The 19333-nt window shown below is 32.8% G+C and overlaps 1 protein-coding gene across 5 annotated transcripts in view; it reads left to right on the forward strand.

The window, feature by feature from the left end:
* Positions 1-19333, forward strand: part of METTL15 (methyltransferase 15, mitochondrial 12S rRNA N4-cytidine) — a 188003-nt gene that overhangs the window by 159134 nt on the left and 9536 nt on the right. For 4 of the 5 annotated variants that reach the window (XM_015252028.3, XM_006198349.4, XM_072969703.1 and 1 more), the window contains one exon: positions 8207-11322. The exons of the other annotated variant lie outside the window; for it this stretch is intronic. In XM_015252028.3, the coding sequence (XP_015107514.2) occupies positions 8207-8652 (446 nt within the window). In that variant the 3' untranslated portion in view covers positions 8653-11322. Of the gene's footprint in view, positions 1-8206; positions 11323-19333 lie in introns of those variants that run through there. 5 annotated transcript variants of the gene reach the window in all.

A 19333-nucleotide genomic window follows, 5' to 3' on the forward strand; every position in this document is an offset into this window, starting at 1 on the left:
CCCAAATCCAATAAGCATTACTCAGGTGCTTCAGGGGTTTTCAGCAGCCCTCTATCTCAAGTGCTCTGCTGTTAGTCCAGGATGAAGATGGAATTCTTTTGGCAGAACCTCAAATTAACATATCCAATCCCTTCATCACTTACTCCCTTTTACAGCTGAGAATAATAAATAAGTAAATGTGTGAATGACATTCATAAAGGGACTATGCCAAGTATGTACAAAGCCGTACTTCAAATGAGTAAGGAAAGAATAAACTATTTAATAAATAGGGCAGTTAGCCATATAGTTTTTTTTTTTTAATAAAGTGAGATCCTTACATCATACCCTACTAAAAAACAAATTTCTTGTGGGTCAGTTTATTTTTTAATTTTTTTATAATTCTTATTTTTTATTGAAGTATAGTTGATTTACAATGTTAGTTTTAGGTGTACAGCAAAGTGATTCAGTTTTAAGCATATACACATATATATTTATTTTCAAATTCTTTTCCATTATAGCTCATTACAAGAAACTGAATATAGTCCCCTGTGCTATACAGCAAGTCCTTGTTATCTATTTCAAATATAGTAATATGTATCTGTTAATCCCAAATATTTTAATCTCAAATATTTGAATTTAAGAATTAAAACCAGAAAGATAACAGAAAAACATAGAGTTGATTTTATTTATAATCTTGGACTGGAGAGAGCCTTCCAAACTTCATAAAATCAAAGACATGAAAAAAATCTATATAAGAAAATTTTTAATTTTTGTACAGTAAAAAAAAAAACTCTACAAAGTGAGAAGATAGTCACATTCCAGGGAAATATTTGCAACTATATATGAGAGACAAAGGGTTAATATCTTTATTTTATAAATAGTTTTTCCAAATTGATAAGGAAAAAAGGCAACATCATATTATGAATATGGACAAAAGATTTGTTCAAGCAGTTCATAGCTGAAATCAAATAGTCATTAGATTTGAGAAGATGCCCAATTCTCCTAATTGCCAAAGAAATGCAAATTAAAACAACTTTAAGCTATCATTTGACTACTATTAGACTAGTCATGATTTTTTAAAGTGATCATTTCTAGTACTAGTGAGGATGTGGGGAGATGGATTCTCTCAAACACTGTTGATGGAGGTAAATTGGTACAATCTATTTAGAGAGTGAATTTAGAAATTGATTCAAATTTAAGTGAGCATAAACAGCCTTTAACCTAACAACTCGAATCTATAGACATACTACCATAGGTTCATACTGTTAGTTAAAGTGTTTTTCCCAGATTGTGACTTTTTACTTTGTAAAGTTTTTCTGCCAGGTAGAATTTTAAAATATGTAGTTCACATGTTTACTGCAGCATTTTTTGTGTGTGATAGCAAAAATAGAAAACATCCTAAATATTCCTACTCTAGTGACAATATGAGCTCCACCAGAGTAGACACTGCCTCTATATTAATTACCATTCCCAGTTAACTGGTAATGTGCTTGACAGTACAAACATTTGTTAAATGGAACAAAATGAATTACAATGTACCTGTACAACTGAAGTTATATTTTTTAAAAGTAAGGCAAGTAAACGGAACAAGTTACATATATTGTGCAGATCATTCCCTTCTTACAAATAAATACATAATTTCATATACATACATTTATATATAAAATGTCATGTATACCTATCAAGAAAAAATTTAGAAAGTATACCTCTTGGTTGCCTTGGGATAGAATTTAAGGGGTAGTAATGTTAATATTTTACTTCATATACAACATATACAAAAGATAATATGTCTTTTTGCTTTTTTTGAACAATGACTGTAAGTTTAATGTACAAATACAATCACTATTTCAATCCATCAACTCTTCTCAGTGTAAAAGATTTATAGCAGTGAACAAATGAAGTCCATTTTCACTGATTGTATAGTCCAGTGGAGGAAGACTGATGGTAAATAAATATTTATCCCTGATAAGATATTATTAAAAAATAAAGCAGTGTAAGGGAACTCTAGTAACAGGGAGCTGTTCTTTTCTAATTCTGCAGTGTTTGAGAGGAGACCTGAATGAATTTGGGAGTAAGCCATCCAGGTATGTGTAGGCAGATCGGTACTCTTGGCACAGGGGACCCAGGCTGGACCATGCTAAGACTCAGTTAAGAGTACAGGGTTCACGATCAGGAGATGAGTTTGGAGAAATGGGGGTGGTAAGAAGCAGAGGTTGAATGTGACGTAGGAACACTTGGCAAACGTAAGAACTTCAGTTCCCATTTCCTGTGATAGGAAGACACTCTTAGTGTTGAACAGTGGAATGGCATGTAATTTTTGTATGAAAAGTGTCTGGTGGTTATGTGTAAAAGATGATGATGGCTTGGACTAGGGTGAGAGCAATGGAGTTGGTGAGAAGTGGTGGGGTTCTGGATGATTCCAGATAAAGAACCATCAGAATTTGCTGATAGGAGATAAAGAAAAGAGTAAGGATATGAAGTTATCAGGAATTTAAAAATAACACCATACACACACAAAAAACCTGATCTGGAATGTGAAAATGGAGTGCAGTATGAGAATGAGGCAAAATACTTCAACAATTTTCTCGAACAGCTAGGTTCTAGCTCTAGAGAGGTAAGTACCAAAAAATGTCTCAAAGTTGTATTGAACTTAGACTCTGTCATCCCATAGTGGATTTAATGTTCATTTACTTTTAAATATACATTTTGTTTAAAGTATACTTAACTTGAAAACAACTTGCTACTCACATGTATATTAGCTTTTAATTTCCTTTTGTAGTATGTTTTACTGACATAATTTTGCTAAAGTATTAGGAGGAAAACAGTTCTGCTGTTTTGAAGAACTGAGGAAACTTGTGGTTTAGCATTTCATAGATAGTAAGTGAAAAAGATTTACAAAAAAATCTCAACAATATTGAGCATTAATCTTTGGAGGAAAATTTGAACTTAAATCACTGAAGATCTCAGTGAATTTTTTAATGTAAATTTCCAAATTTTACCAGGACATTTTCATGTCTCATTTTATTCTGTAAGAGAAAATACACAACAGCAAAGTTCACCTTGCACACTTGCTCATTTCAGATAATAAAGGCTTGAAAGCTTACATTTCCTAAGTTTCAAATTATTTGCAGGTGCTCCATTGCATATGCGAATGATTAATTCATTAAGGACATTTCCAGTCAGTATCAGATATCATTAAATACATGCATACAGTTGTATTGAGAAAATGAAGTTGCTAGCAAATTTGAGAGTTCATTTGCCCCATTAAAATCATAATTTGGTACCCACAGTCACATTTGGCCAAAAAGGATATAGGATGTAGCCTGTTCCATGACATTATTTTAAAATTCTATTCATAATGTTTTCTGTTACTAAAGATTTAGTCACTCATTGATGTGAGTGAATATTATACTCTGTATATATCCATCCAATGATGTGAATGAAACTGTAATTATGGTCCTGGATTTTTATTCACTTACCCATTTTTTTCATTCATTATCTATTCATTATCTTTTCAACAAATATTTACTGAGTGTTTACTGTAGTAGTTTTTAATCTTGGCAGCAAGTCAAAATCCTCTGTGACGCTTTTTAAAAGTAGTAATCCCTGTGTAATAAAACCCTGAAACTGATTCAGTAGGTCTGGACTACAGCCAAGTACCTTTATTTTTTAAGAAGCTCTGCAGGGGAGTCTGATGTGCAGTCGGGGTTAAGAATCATAAGTTCCTCTATAAAGTGGGAGGGATATAAGAGTTAACACAAAATAGTTCCTGTTCACAAGGAGATCAGAGTCGAGTGAGAGAGACAGACAAGGGAACTAGTCATTACAGTAGTGTGTGGTTAGTGCTACATGAAGGGTGAGTACGCCTCTTCCCATGCAGAACTGGTAGACATTGGCCTGGTGTAAGTCCACTGATGGACTGTAAGACAGAGAAAGGAGATTCCTCTCAGTACCAAACCAAATGATCCAAACAGTGATTGAGTCCATCTCAACCACCTACTCTGTGCCTTAATCAAATAAATTATCCATACAAGACTGATTAAATCCAGGAAATGGAAAAACAGAGAGACCAGTTTCTATTTCTGATAATAGGATAGGGGAGATGAGAAAGCAGTAAAGAAGGATTGCAAAACAGTGAGCTCCTCAGAGGCAGTGATGGAGTGTCACTAATGGCTTTCTTCCCATGGCCTAATTCAGAGTCCAGCACATAGGCAGGCATTGGATCTCGTATAATTTTTAATCTTTCCCCCAATGGCAACTTGCAGACAAATGTGCCTACCTAGTTTGTACATTCCTGAGAGAACTCTGTGGCAAAGTTGCTGTCTGACCAGTGACTTTCACAGTGAAACTCATCTTTGCTACCTCAGAGGAATGGGACATTTACTGATTGTCTTTGAACTCTCTAATTCAGACAAAGAAGCTCGCTCAGTTTTTGATAGTAGGATTGTCTTTTCTTAAATTCTCATCTTTATCAGTGCCAGTTGGTGGTTTGTTTTTGCTACTTTAATTTTCATTACCATATACTGTTTTATATACCTTCATTTCCTTTTCATTTCATTTTACACAATCTGCATTATCAACCTTTCTTCCTACAAATTACAGACACAAAAGTGCCATTGTAAAGGAAGGGAAGATATGTGCCTTTGATCCCCAGAATAGCACGAAAAAGCTCCATGAAACATGTTGCCTGTTGCTGTCCCTTGTAATCTGGTTCCTAAAGATGGGACTTGAGGAGGCTGATAGAACCACTCCTAGAAATCCTGTCCAGGAAACCCAGTGGACATAGTCCAGATTAGAATTTCCTAAACAGAAGTAAGAAAGCCCCAGATAAAAAGCTTCATAGATCGGAATTATTATCTTCAGGACAATCCATTCCTAAATATAAATGAAAGCTCTTATTTTCTTTCTCTATGGTATGGCGAAGGGAAGGCCTAATTACACCTTATTAAAAAAAAAGCTCATCTGATCACAGTAGTGTTAATTTGTGAGTTCCAGATTCATATATAGAATAGGCATACTTAATGTGAGCATGAATTATATAAACTTGAGGTTGCATAATATAAAATATTAATAATATCTCACTTTATGTGAATACTCAGAAATAAAAACAGATTCCCTCACAAAAAGAAGTAGTCAGGAATCTCATCGTTTCACAGCTAGCTGGCTGAATGAATTATAAACTATAATTCTGCCACAGGAAGGTGCCATTTTAGCAGGTAAACAGAAGGGCCTACCATACTTTGTCATGTCAAATAAACCAATGCTATTGTTTATATTAGAACTTTGATGGGAGTTTTTGACATTATTTTGTTATTTTTAACATATTCTCATATTATTAGTTTTCAAAAATATATTCAGTGATAATATCAAGGAAGCATTAATTAAGCTCTGCTTTTCTATCATTACATCAATTTAGTTAAGGCATAGCCAGGCATGGCTAATTAAGTGTGCCATGTTAAAAACCATATCCTTAAATAGATATATATTTTTTTGACGTGTGATAAATGCAAAGAAAGTTAAGCAGTTACCATGTTGAGCCATGTTTTTAATTTCTACAAAATATTAGAAATGCTAAGAAAAAAATTAAGCCTTAAAGCAAAAATATCCTACAGTATTTGTTGATCCATGTGCTCCATGAATGTTTACCTATTTCACATTAAAATCCATGTATATTAAAATGTATTTTATATTACATTTCCCCTTTGAGAAAATTAGTGTTGAATTATGCAAGTTTTGAATTACATACAGTCTTCAGGAATGCAACCTTCCTGAAGGTTTCTTTAAACCTGGCTCTAAATTATGAAAAGTTCCATGTTTGTTCAGATCCTTAGAATTTGAGGGTATTTTTTTTTGAGGTATAGTTAATTTTGCAATGTTGTGTTAGTTTTTAGGAGTACAGCAAATTGATTCAGATATATATATATATATATATATATATATATATATATATATATATATATATACACATGTCTGTTTATACATATATATGTATTCCTTTTTGGATTCTTTTCCATTATGGTTTGTTATGGGATATTGAATATAGTTCCCTGTGCTATACAGTAGGACCTTATTGTTTATCCATATGGTACCATATGATATCACCTAGAATGTTTTGAAGCATATTTCTCAGTGACCAAAGCTCTTTCTCTAGAAAATAGAGAAAAATTGAATAGCAAATGGAAAGAAGTTACCTCCTTCCTCAGCTTTGACTTTGACATTTTGTTTCTGAGAAAACTGGTTGTTGGAAGATAAATTCCCTAGTGTGTAACATTTTCTGGCCTTTCAGCAAAGTAGATTTGTAGAGGAAACAGTGAACCCATAACACTGATTCAGTTGTCTTTACATAGCCAGGTTCTCAGCTCTGTGGTATATGTAAGATGTTATTTCTCCCCTTCTCTCATCCAGTTCCCTAAGAAGATTAATCAGATGCGTCTTAACATACTTTTCTGCTGGACCTACAAATTACTAAAATGTGAACTGTTATTAAGTTGTGAGATTCCCTTATATATTCTGAACAAGAAAATTTTGTCAGATAATATACTTTAGGGTTTTTAGTGTTTACTCTTAGATCCATGATCCATTTTTAATTAATTTTTGTGTGTGGTGTTTAGTAATGGTTGAAGCTCATTTTGTTTTGAATAGATAATCACTTTTATTGAAGATTTATTCTTTCTCCATTGAATTAACTTGATATCTGGGTCAAAATACAATTGCCTATGTAAATGTGGGTCTTTTTCTTGAGATGTCTAAAGTTTCTTTGGAACTGTGTTATTTGATGCATATGCATTTACAATTGTGTCTTCCTGCTGTCTTGACCATTTTCTCAGTAGGGAATGCTTCTTTGGGGGCCTAGTAATTCTCTTTTTTTAAGTTTATTATATCTAGTATTAATATAATCTCTCTGGGTTTTTTATGCGTATTCTCTACATGGCATAGCCTCTTGCTTACTTTTATTTCTGTTTTTATATTTAAAGCACATTTCAGTCAGACAGTCTCTGCATTTTTATTGGAGTGTTTAGTACATTTATACTTAATGTGATTATTTTTATATTCGGATTTATTGTCTGCCATTTTGCTGTTTATCTTCTCTTTGTCTCATTTTTGGGGTCCTGTTCTTCTCTTCTGCCTTCTTTTGTGATAAACAATATTTCTGTGGGTTATTTTTATTCTCTGTTCACTTACTAACTTTATTTCTTTGCATCATTTTTATTGATTGCTCTAGGGACCACAATATGCAACTTCAACTTCCAATAAAATATGAAAACCTTGTAATATTGTAGTTCCATTTACCCATTCTCATCCTTAGTGTTATTGCTGTCATATACAGTACATATCTATAGCTGTATTATAAACCCAGGAATACTGTGTTATAGTTGTACGTAAAGAGTTCTGCCTTTTAAAGGAATTAAATGTGACAGAAAGACAGTCCTCTCTTTTAAGAAATTAAGAGACATATTTCTTAACTTCATATTTTATCATTCTTATCTTCATTGCTTTCTGTTTATCCAAGTTATCACCTGATGTCATTTTATTTCAGCCTGAACTATTTTTTTTTGCATTTCTTGAATTTAGAGCTGTTAGCAATGAATTCTCTCATTTTCTAATTTATTTGAAAATGTCTTTGAATCTTTAATTTTGAATATTAGTTTTAGAATAGCCTTCTCAAGGACAGGCTTTTTTTCCTCAACAATTTGAATATCATTCTAGTATCCTATAGCCTCAACTATCCTAATGATTAATTAGCTGATAATTTTATTTTTGCTCTCTTTTATCTAGTGTATTGTTTTCTTTGTTGTATTCAAGATTTTTCTTATCATCTTTGGCTTATAGTAGTTCGATTATGATGTGCCTAAATACAATTTTCTTTGTTTATTTTATTTGGAGTTCATTGAAATTTTTGTAGCTGAGTGTTAATATTTTTTTTAATCAGAGATGGGAGGTGACTCATTATTATTTCTTCAAATATTTCATCATCCTTTTCTCTTTCTCTGCTCTTGTTTACTCCAGATACCCTTAAGAGTTCTGAAAGATGTTTCTGACACAATAGTTTTAAACTTCAATAGAATGCTTGGAAATAAAACAGGGAAGCATGGATGAAATGCCATAATTTTCCAAGGAAACTTAGTTTCTTAAACATACATACAACACAACCCAGTAAATTTACAGTGGAAAATACTAATGTTACCTGTTTGTCCTCTTTTCCTGTTTTTACATAATCTGCTCGTAGGTGCATTTCCTCCCTCTGCTATTTATGCACGAAAAGACTTGCTACAACGACCTACTCATATTGCAACCAAGACTTTTCAAGCTTTTCGTATATTTGTGAATAATGAGCTCAATGAACTTTACACAGGACTGAAGACAGCTCAGAAGTTTCTGAGACCTAGTGGTCGCCTTGTTGCCCTCTCCTTTCATTCACTGGAGGATCGCATCATCAAACGATTCTTGCTTGGGATAAGCATGACAGAGAGGTTTAACCTAAGTGCTAGACAGAAGGTGATACAAAAATCACAGCTGGATTCAGATCTTGGAAATAAGGATGGAGTCTCTATAGGAAAGGCCCCTTTAATGTGGGAATTGATGCACAAGAAGGTACTTACTCCAGAACATCAAGATGTACAGGATAACCCCAGAGGGCGCTCAGCTAAGCTTAGAGCAGCTATCAAATTATGAGAAAGTTATCATCTGATCCTTCAAGTTGTTCCTCACAGTTTCTCCTAATGTTTTAATGTGATAATCCTGAACAGCTTAATATAAGAAAGTGTGGGGTATATATAGAAAAGTACGATATATGTGTGGAAATTGGGAGTATTGAGCATTTTTTTTCTCAAAAAGAAAATATAGGAAATATCAGCATGACACAGAAAGTTTAAGTCAAGGAACAACAGCATCTCAAAACTGGAAAAATGTGTTCATCTTAGCATTATATTTGACATCTGAAATGCAGTCCTTTCTCTAACCAGGAAATTTTTTAAAAAGAAGAAGGAGAAGAATCTTGTGTATTTATCTAAATATGTAAATTCAAGCTGTTAAAAGAGATTATATCTGCATGCCCAAATTCTGAATTTAGATATTCAGATTTGTAACAAACTCTCTATGGATCAAATACTTAATTATGATCATACAATGAATTTCAATTTTCCTATTTGGAGATAATTAATTACTGCTCTAACTTTCTCAAATATAGGTATTATGCAAATATGAAATTTTCAAGTATTATTTTTAAAATGTATCATACTGATAAATTTCATTATTGAGATTAGTGTTTATTGTTTTCAAGGGATTTTTCAGTACGATATATGCCATGTTTTCATTAACTAAAAATGCAGAATTGCTTTAATAGCCCTCACAGAGAATATTTCACACAACTTATATTTAAAATCAGTCATGTTTATTTTAATAATAGCCCAGAACGCTTTTGATAAATAATAAAATCTCTCATCATTTGAATTCTGCATTTTTAATTGAGTTATTCAGAATAATTAAACCAAGTCTATTTGAAATGGAAAAGTATATGATGTATTCCAGATATTAAAATTAGTGCACCTTTAATTTTTTTTACTTACATATAATAACTGTGATTGTATAATGTTTATTCAGGAGAAGTTCACTTGGTCAAGGATTCTTTAACAAGTTTCTGAAATTAATTCATAATTCACATAACTTTTATATGTAAATATGCACTACTAGTTAACTCAATTATTCATCAAGTACTAAACTAGGCAGAAACAAAGGCAGTAAAATATGTCCTGTGGAGTTTATAGTCTAGTGGAGGAGGGCAATGGTAGATAAATAATCACAAAAATTTATATAAAATTGACACAGTAGTAAGTGCTATAAAGAAGCAGTACAAAGTATCGTAAGTACATCTAGTAGAGATTTCATCTACTGAAGGAAATCAGGTCTGACCATACGCTGCTTGGTTTACGACCAGGACGATGAATGAGATGACAGTCAAAGGGTGGATGGGCATGCTGATTAAAGGTGCATGTAAACGATTATTTTCTTATGTAGTTCCCTTTGAAGTCATATTTATACTATTAATTTGCTCAGGAAACTATTTATTCAAATACAGGAAAAATTCACCTTCTCAATTATATTACAGACTCTAAATTTGTAAATTTAGAAATTCAAGTGAATAAAATATCAACATAACTCTATGGACAAAAGAATTAATTGCTTGGATTTACCTCAGAATTTATCTGCATTATCAGAATTTATCTATTGCCTCTGCAATATTTCTCTTTAGTTCCCAAGTTTGTTTGCCACTTTTAATTTATATGCTTTATTCAAATCTGAGCAATTCTACAGTGAAACCAGAATTATAAAATGTTCTAGAGAACAATATGCTCAAATTAGAAACAAAAGAATGTACCTAGCTTAATCCTCTGAATCCTTCCTGAAGAATTTTGTAAGTTTCTCTGTATGTCAGTCATATTTGTGAATGAGAAAGATTCCCAAAGTTCCCATCTCTTGAATATCTGATTAGAAAATTAAAGATCACATCTAATATTCAACAGTGATTCACCTATTCATCAATCATTTTTGCATCCTATATAATATGGGAACTTTTTCATTAATGTTAATTGGAAACTGACCAACTGGATTAGATGACATCCCTCCAAAATTCATGTCCTTTCTAAAACCTCAAAATGTAACTTTATTTGGAACTACGGTCATTGCAGACATATGTAGTTAAGGTGAGGTCACATTGAAACAGGACAGGCCCTTAATCCAATATGATTGGTGTCCTTATAAGGAGAGGAGAAGAGAGACAGAGACAAGGAAAGAGTGCCACGTGGAGCTGGAGGCAGAGATTGAAGTGATAAATCTGCAAGCAAGGGACAATTGTTGCTGGCCACCATAAGAAGATAGGAGAGAAGCATGAAATGGATTCTCCCTCCCTGTCTTTGGTTGGGAACTAACTCTGCTGGCACCTTGATTTCAGATTTCCAACCTCCAGAACACTGAGAGAATAAATTTCTGCTACCTTATGCCACCCAATATGTGGTAATTTGTTATGGCAGCCTTAGGAAACTAATACTGTGAAAAACATCTTGAATGATATGCATGAAAAAAATCCTGCTTCAGTAAACACAAAATTTGTTTCAAAATGTTGTAGTATAAAAGTAAATCAGCTATTTTCTGTAATTAGACTGTTTACCACAATCTTTTGTGCTTCTTCTTAGTCTTAGTTGTAGGATGCATAATAAAATACGTGAATGAGCTTCAAGTGATTAACTCTGGAGAATGGTTTGGGGAAATTCCAACAATACTTATGGAAAATAAAAACTGATTGTTAAAATAAATGTACATTGCTTTTTCAATAAAATATAAATGATATAAAACAAGCAATTGTTTTATGTTTCTGAATCTCTGTATTGGCTGCCTTCTACTAATCATTTTAATATAGCATTGATTCCACTGTGTAGGACGCCAGTTCTTAACAGATTTTAGTTCATTGTTTATTATGAAATGAAATTTAATAACGGCACACAATTTTTAGTTGATTTCTCTATTTTGTATATTCATTTTGTTTTGAAAATGTATGTTAGTTACTATGTAGTCTTCTTTTTGAAATTTCTAGGGTAAATTTTGGGGGGAGACTAATGGTATCTTTTTTTTTTTTCCTATTTCATGTAATATATGATATGTGGTTTGTGCTTTAATTCATTTATATTGGACTGTGTTATTATAATACAACCCACAGTTTATAAGAGAATACAATATGCCTAACTCAGTTTGGGTTTTTGAGGTTAACTAAAATCTCTTAAAATTCACTTGCAAATATTTGAAAGTAATATTTTCTTTAGTCTTTGCAGAATATTACATATTTTCAGAGGTTTATAAAATTCCTTTTTTTTAAATTTTTTTAAATAAGAAGCAGAGATAATAATGAGTCTATATTGTAGACTTTTAAAAAACAATTTAAATTTTATTTGAAGTCTTTTATCCAAGAAGTATGAGACAGTTCTTAATGGAAAATTCAAAATGTACAACAAATGCAAAATCTGTATGATCACTTTCATTTAAAAAAAAGAGATGTATGTATATATTCATTCAATAAGCATATATTAAAGACTGAGCATTTAGGAAGAAATCAAAAGCACTTCTCTCTCTTCTCTCCTTCTTTTTATACTCCTTCCCTATCCCTTTTTCTGTCCACATTCATATGTGAATTTCTTATGCCTACTGAGATGGCATTCACTTATGTTTCACATTTACTCTGGAAAAAAAAATATTAGGCAATATTAGCACGCACTCTCACAAATTAAGCCCTCCATGTTAGATTCTTAGTAATGGATATGAATTAATTAAAAATTGCTTCTGGTTAAAATCCTGTAATATTTATTTTAATGTAGCTATTTTTCTATTGAGTTTTTGTGATTGCTGCAGTATTTTAATAGATATTTTTGATGTAAGCAATATTCTGTAATAGAAAGAGATAAGCATTAAAATGTAAAGGGAATTTTGTGAGGTACTTGGTAAATACAAATTTACTGACAGAAATCCTGATCAGACATACATTTTTCTCAGAAGCACAATGTCATATGTTCAATGTTGAATGAAGCATGGTTTGTAAAAAATCAGCATCATATTCTAAAGAGGCTAGATTGTATAACAAGCGTAACTATTTTTATATTATTTTCTCAAATTTCATCTGTTTACAGCTACCATTTCCAACTAATGTTTGGTAACACACAGCGTGATCTTCAGGAATACTAAGAGAAAGTTTAAATACAAATTATTTTATTTTTTTAGATCTTGTTGCAGTATAAATTTTCAAAAACATGAGAAGTTCAGTAGAATTATTTATGCAGCATGCGATGATGATAGCTCACAATACTTTTCATTTAGATGGACATTAAAACTCTTCACAGAGTTTTTTGTCACCTCACTCTTTTCTCACATGATTTACTAAGATTGTTAGACATCAGAGTAAAGAAATAAAATGTAATGCTCTGATATGCAAAGTAGACGTCTGCCTCTTTAGTAGTGTCACATCTCCTTCGGCAATTATTTACCTTAAATACAAAGTATTTAAGTATAAGTTTTCCACCATTAGCATACACCCTATTAAAGAGATCCCTGCCCAGAAGCTAGAATACAAAACTGAAATCAAACAACAGGAGGACATGCTCCATTCCTAGTTCTTCAGTTCTAGCTCCTGCCCATTAAACTCCATCCTTGTGCTTTGGCCAATAATACTTGCCTGCCTTTCACATGGTGAGGATTTGTATTGTTAAACAATCAAATGGTATGATTCCTCATTCCTTTATGTTGCTTTGTTTTTAAATAGGATTAGTCCTTTTTTTATGGTTCCATATAAATGATATGATTGTTCTAGTTCTGTGGAAAATATCATGGGTATTTTGATAGGGATTGCATTAAATCTGTAGATAGCTTTGGGTACAATGGCCATTTTAACAATATTTTTCCAATCCAAGAACATGGGTTATCTTTCCATTTTCTGGTATCATTTTCAAATTGCTTCATCTCAGCATCACTAATCATCAAAGAAATTCAAATGAAAACCACAATGAGATATCACCTCACCCCTGTCAGAATGGCCATCATCAAAAAGAACATAAATAACAAATGTTGGCAAGGATGTGAATAAAAGGGAACCCTTGTACACTGTTGGTGGGAATGTAAATCAGTGGAAAACAGTATGGATATTCTTCAAAAAATTAAAGATAGAATGAACATGTAATCTAGAATTTCACTACTGGGCATATATCCAAAGAAAATGAAAGCTCTGATTGGAAAATATGCATGTACACCAATGTTCATAGCAGCATTATTTACAATAGCCAAATATGGATATAACCTCAGTGTTCATCAACAGAAGAATGAATAAAGAAGATGTGAGAGATATATGACATACACACAGTGGAATATTACTGAGCCATAAAAATAGAATGAAATTCTGCCATTTGCAACAAGGTGGTTGGACCTAGAGAGTATTATGTTTAGTGAAATGTCAGAGAAAGACACGTACTCTATGTTATCACTTATATGTGGAATCTAAAAAGAAAACAAATGTATATATCAAAACAGAAACAGATTCACAAGTATAGAGAGCAAACTAGTAGTTATCAGTAGGGTGAAGAAATGAGGGAACAACAGGATAGAGGTAAGTGATTAAGAGATACAAACTACTATGTATGAAATAGATAAATAATAAGAATATATTGTATAGCACAGGGAAATACAACTTTTTAAATAACTTTAATAGAAGTAAAATCTATAAAAATTTTGAATTACTATGTTGTTCACTTGAAACTAATGTTGTAAATCAACCATACTTAAATAAATAAAGAAAACAAATATACAACTGAAAGAGACTGGGCAATTCGTGGACTTTCACTCAAATAATGGGAAACATCTTAAATTTCTGCTCAGTGCTGATATAGTAAGAAAAAAGAATATGTTCACTTCCTGGATTTACATATATTCTTTATGAGCCTTCTTTTCTTTTTTAATGGCACCATACCTATTTCTTCTGAATTTATATTGTTTTCACACAAAAACCCCTTTGATGATGAAGAAAAGCATGTTTAAGAGCCAGCCATATGGGTTTCCTGTTTCTTATTATGTACATACATGTATGATTTTCATGGAGTGGGGAGGGGTTAGGGAGAAGGGAAAAAAATACTATTGTGAATGTTGAACCTATCTAGTTATTCTAGAATCTATCATTGTTCCTTTGAAGAAATTCAACATTTGCCTTCCAACCAGAGAATAAACATCAGCTGCTAGAGAAAGCTATTGAATTTCAAAATCCCTTTGAAATGTCACGTTAACCTGTTTAACTTTCAGTCAGTTCTTTAAAGCATCAAACATTTCCTGATGACTCCCAGATCTAAGACTGCTTATATTTCTCTGACTTTAAAGTTTGTTTCCTTCACTTGCAAACAAACTGTGGTGAATGAATCAGCACTGTTTAGGCCTGTGAGAAGTGTATCACAGTGACAATCTCTGTGCAATCTTTATGTACGTTAGTTCAGTTTGTGAACATTGAGCTGGGGTCAAATGCTCAGTCTGGCCATTTGACTAAAACTGCACCGCTCTAGCCTTTTACTTAGCCTGCCATTAAATTTTAATCATTAAAGCTGTATTTGTTTCATTGATTATCCTTTATTCTGAGATGTCTTAGAAATCAGGGAACCATTAATTCATTATCTGACTCAGCAATATCTATTACCTTTTTGCTAGGTGCTGTGGGTAAAAGGGAAAAGAAATGATGTGCCCCTTGTTATAAGAGCTACATTGTAATATAAATTGGGACAGATATGTAAGTTCTAAAAAGTTGGAATATAACAGGTTTAATTCTATAGTAGAGATTAAAATAATATGAGACCACAAAGGATTGAATAAATGAATGAGGTGGTCTTCTTCCAAGCAGAACTGGATTTACATTCAGCCCTTCATATCTGTGGGTTCTGCATCTGAACACTCAACAAACCTTAGGTTGAAAGTATTTGGGAACCACAATGAGATATCACCTCACATTGGTCAGAATGGCTATCAACAGAAAGAATGCAAATAACAAGTGGGCAAGGATTTGGAGAAAAAGTAACCTTCATGCATTGCTGGAATGTAAATTGGTACAGCCAATGTGGAAAACAGGATAGAGGTTTCTCAAAAAACTAAACATAGAACTGCCATATGACCCAGCAATTCCACTCCTGGGGATGTATCCAAATAAAACAAAGACATTAATTTGAAAAGATACAGGTACCCCAGTGTTCATAGCATTACTTACAATTGCCCACATTTGAAAGCAACCTAATATAATGGGATACTTCTCAGCCATAAGAATGAAATTTTGCCATTTGCAGCAACGTGAGTGAACTTGGAGGCCATTATGCTAAGTGAAATAAGTCAGACAGAGAAAGACAAATACTGTATAATATCACTTTTATGTACAATCTAAAAAATATAACAAACTAGTGAATAAAACAAAAAAGAAGCAAACTCACGGATATTTTTAGTCTTTTGAGGAATCTCTGTACTGTTTTCCTTAACAGCTGTACCAAATTACATTCCCATCTAAAGTGTAGGAAAGTTCCCTCTTCTCTGCACTGTCTCCAACATTTATCATTCGTGGGCTTTTTAATGATGGCCATTCTGAGTGGTGTGAGGTAATACCTCACTGTAGTTTTGATTTGCATTTCTATGATAATTAGCAATATTGAGCATTTTTTCATGTGCCTTTTGGCCATTTGTATGTAGTCATTGGAGAATTGCTTGTTTAGGTCTTCTGCTCATTTTTGGCCAGATTGGGTTTTTGTTTTTTTATTACTAAGTTGTATGAGCTGTTTACATATTCTGGAAATTAAGCCTTTATCAGTTTCATCTTTTGCAAATATTTTTTCCCATTCCATAGCTTGTCTTTTTGTTTTGCTTATTGTTTCCTTTGCTGTGCAAAAGCTTGTAAGTTTCATTAGGCCCCATTTGTTTATTTTTGCTTTTATTTCTATTGCCTGGGTAGACTGCCCTAGGAGAATGTTGCTGCATTTTATGTCAGGTAAAGTTTTGCCTGTGTTTTCTTCTAAGAGGTTTATAGTGTTTTGTCTTATGTTTAAGTCTTTAAGCCATTTTGAGTTTATTTTTGTGTATGGTGTGAGGGAGTATTCTAACTTCATTGATTTACATGTGACTGTCTGGTTTTCCCAATATCATTTGCTGAAGAGACTGTCTTTACTCCACTGTATATTCTTGCCTCCTTTGTCAAAGATTAATTGACCAAGATTCTGTGGGTTTATTTCTGGGCTCTCTGTTCTGTTGATCCACATATCTGTTTTTGTACCATTACCATGCTGTTTTGATTACTGTAGCTCTGTAGTATTGTCTAAAGTCTGGGAGAGTTAATCCTCCAGCTTCATTCTTTTACTTCAGTATTGCTTTGGCAATTCTGGGTCTTTTGTGATTCCATATAAATTTTAGGATTAGTTCTGTGAAAAATGTCCTGGATAATTTGATAGAGATCACATTAGATCTGTAAATTGCTTTGGGTAGTATGGCCATTTTAACAATATTAATTCTTCCAATCCAGGAGCATGGGATATCTTTCCATTTCTTTAAGTCATCTTTAATTTCCTTAGTCAGTGTTTTGTAGCTTTCCATGTATAAATCTTTCACATCCTTGGTCACATTTATTCCTAAATAATTTTACTTTTTGGATGTGATTTTTAAAGGTATTGCTTCTTTTCTTTCCTTTTCTGGGATTTCATTGTTATTGTAAAGAAATGCAGCTGATTTCTGTATGTTAATCTTGTATCCTGCTACCTTGCCAAATTCTTTTATCAGCTCTAGTAGTTTTTGTGTGGAGCCTTTAGGGTTTTCTATATATAGTATTATGTCATCCTCATATAGTGACAATTTTACCTCTTCTCTTCCAATTTGGATCCCTTTTATTTCTTTTTCTTGACTAATTACTATGGCTAGAACAAATCAATCAACATGATATATACCACATCAATAAGAGAAAGGACAAAAATCACATGATCATCTCAATAGTTGCAGAAAAAGCATTTAATAAAACTCAACACCCATTTATGATAAAAATTCTAACAAAGTGGGCATAGAGGGAACATGTCTCAACATAATAAAAGTTATTTATGACATACCTACAATCAGCATAATACTCAGTGGTGAAAAGTTGAAAGCTTTCCTGCTGAAATCCAGAACAAGAGAAGGATGCCCACTCTCACCGCTTCTATTCACTATAGTATTCAAAAGATGAATGTTGATAATTTCTAGCTTTTAACCTCATCTCATTCCTTCATTCCTTTAGAGGATTTCAATCTTGGCATCAACCAAACTGAGTGTCTCAACAAGGCTAATCTGGGCCCCTAGTTTTGTGCTAGACGCAAAGAATAGAACGGATGAAGTGATTTCTGAGGACCTAAGTAAATCAAATGTTCTAGACTAGTGCTGCCCAATAAAAATATAGTGCAAGCCACCAACTTGAGCCACATTGTAATTTGAAATTTCAAGAAACCACACTGAGAAAAATCAAATGAAATAAGTAAAATTAATTTTGATAGTATAACTTAGTTAAACTAACATATCCAATATATTTCAACATATAATCAATATAAAAATAAGGTATTTTAGATTCTTTTTTGTACTAAATCTTTGAAATCTGTTATGTGTATTTACACTTATAGCACATCTCAATTTGGACTAGCTACATTTCAAGAACTATAAGTTCTTGAAATCTATAGGTGTCCAGTGGCTACTGTATTGGACAGCACGGTTTTAAAATTGGAGTAGGTGACAGGTTTTCTGTATATCTGGCTTTGTTATAGCAGTGATTAGTTTTTCGCCTTTTAAAAAATCCTCTCCCCCATAATAACTATCCAGGAATAGATGAACAAATGTTTTTTTCTATTGCACTGAATCACACATGGAGGAAGATACAAGCTGTAGTCCCTGAAGTCATGTAGTGAAGCAACCCTGACCATAAAGAAGGTGCATCTTTTCATTCCTCCTCTCTAAAAGGCCAATGTATTTGGTGCAGCAACAGAGCAGCCTTAAAAATAAAACAGCCCAAACAGATCTTTGTATCCACATCCTAAGTCAAGCGAACTCATCCTAACATCCTCCCTAAAAATCGCTTCAGGCTGACTACACCAGGGTTGCCATTCAGATCAGCATTAGAGGTTGAGTGTAAATTCTGGATAAATCAGTGCATTCCTGACCAGGAACAAGTAACCACAGCATACATGAAGCCAGGAATGGTGCTTGTAATGAAAAATATTTGAAGTTAATTATCTTTTTAAAGAGGGGGAGGGATTATTCCTCCCTCCTCATCCCCTTCACCACACACACCAAGAAAATACTGCTGTTTTACTCAGGTATTTTTAGAGCACTTACCTGAATAGTCTTGAAGACTAAATGCCAAAACTATAGCTCATATGCAGAAGCTAGTTTACAGACACATCTTTAGTATGATTTCACAGTTAAGCTCTTTCTCATATGCACTTTGTCTTCAGAGTAGCAATTTTCTTGCCATTGAAAGAAAAAAATTCCCCGAAGTTCTTCCAGGCACCAGTTTTTTACCCAATGAAGTACTCTGTTGTGTTTTTAAATGGCATCATTTGAAACAGACACATCATCCTTTGAGGAAAGGGCAGAGTTGTTAAGTTTGTTACTGTTAAGTTAAAGCTATAATGGGCATCTTGAATCTTTTTCTCAAAGGTGAAAAAAAATCTCAATGCTAGCAGTTAATAAATGCTAATAAGAATTTAAAAAAATTGTGGCTACAATATTGCAGTGTTAATTGCATTACTCACTGAAAGAAATGCAGTGAGTCACAATTTATAGTTGTTACTTATGCAAT

This window comes from Vicugna pacos, chromosome 10 (genome assembly GCF_048564905.1).
Source record: "Vicugna pacos chromosome 10, VicPac4, whole genome shotgun sequence".
Lineage (NCBI taxonomy): Eukaryota > Metazoa > Chordata > Mammalia > Artiodactyla > Camelidae > Vicugna > Vicugna pacos.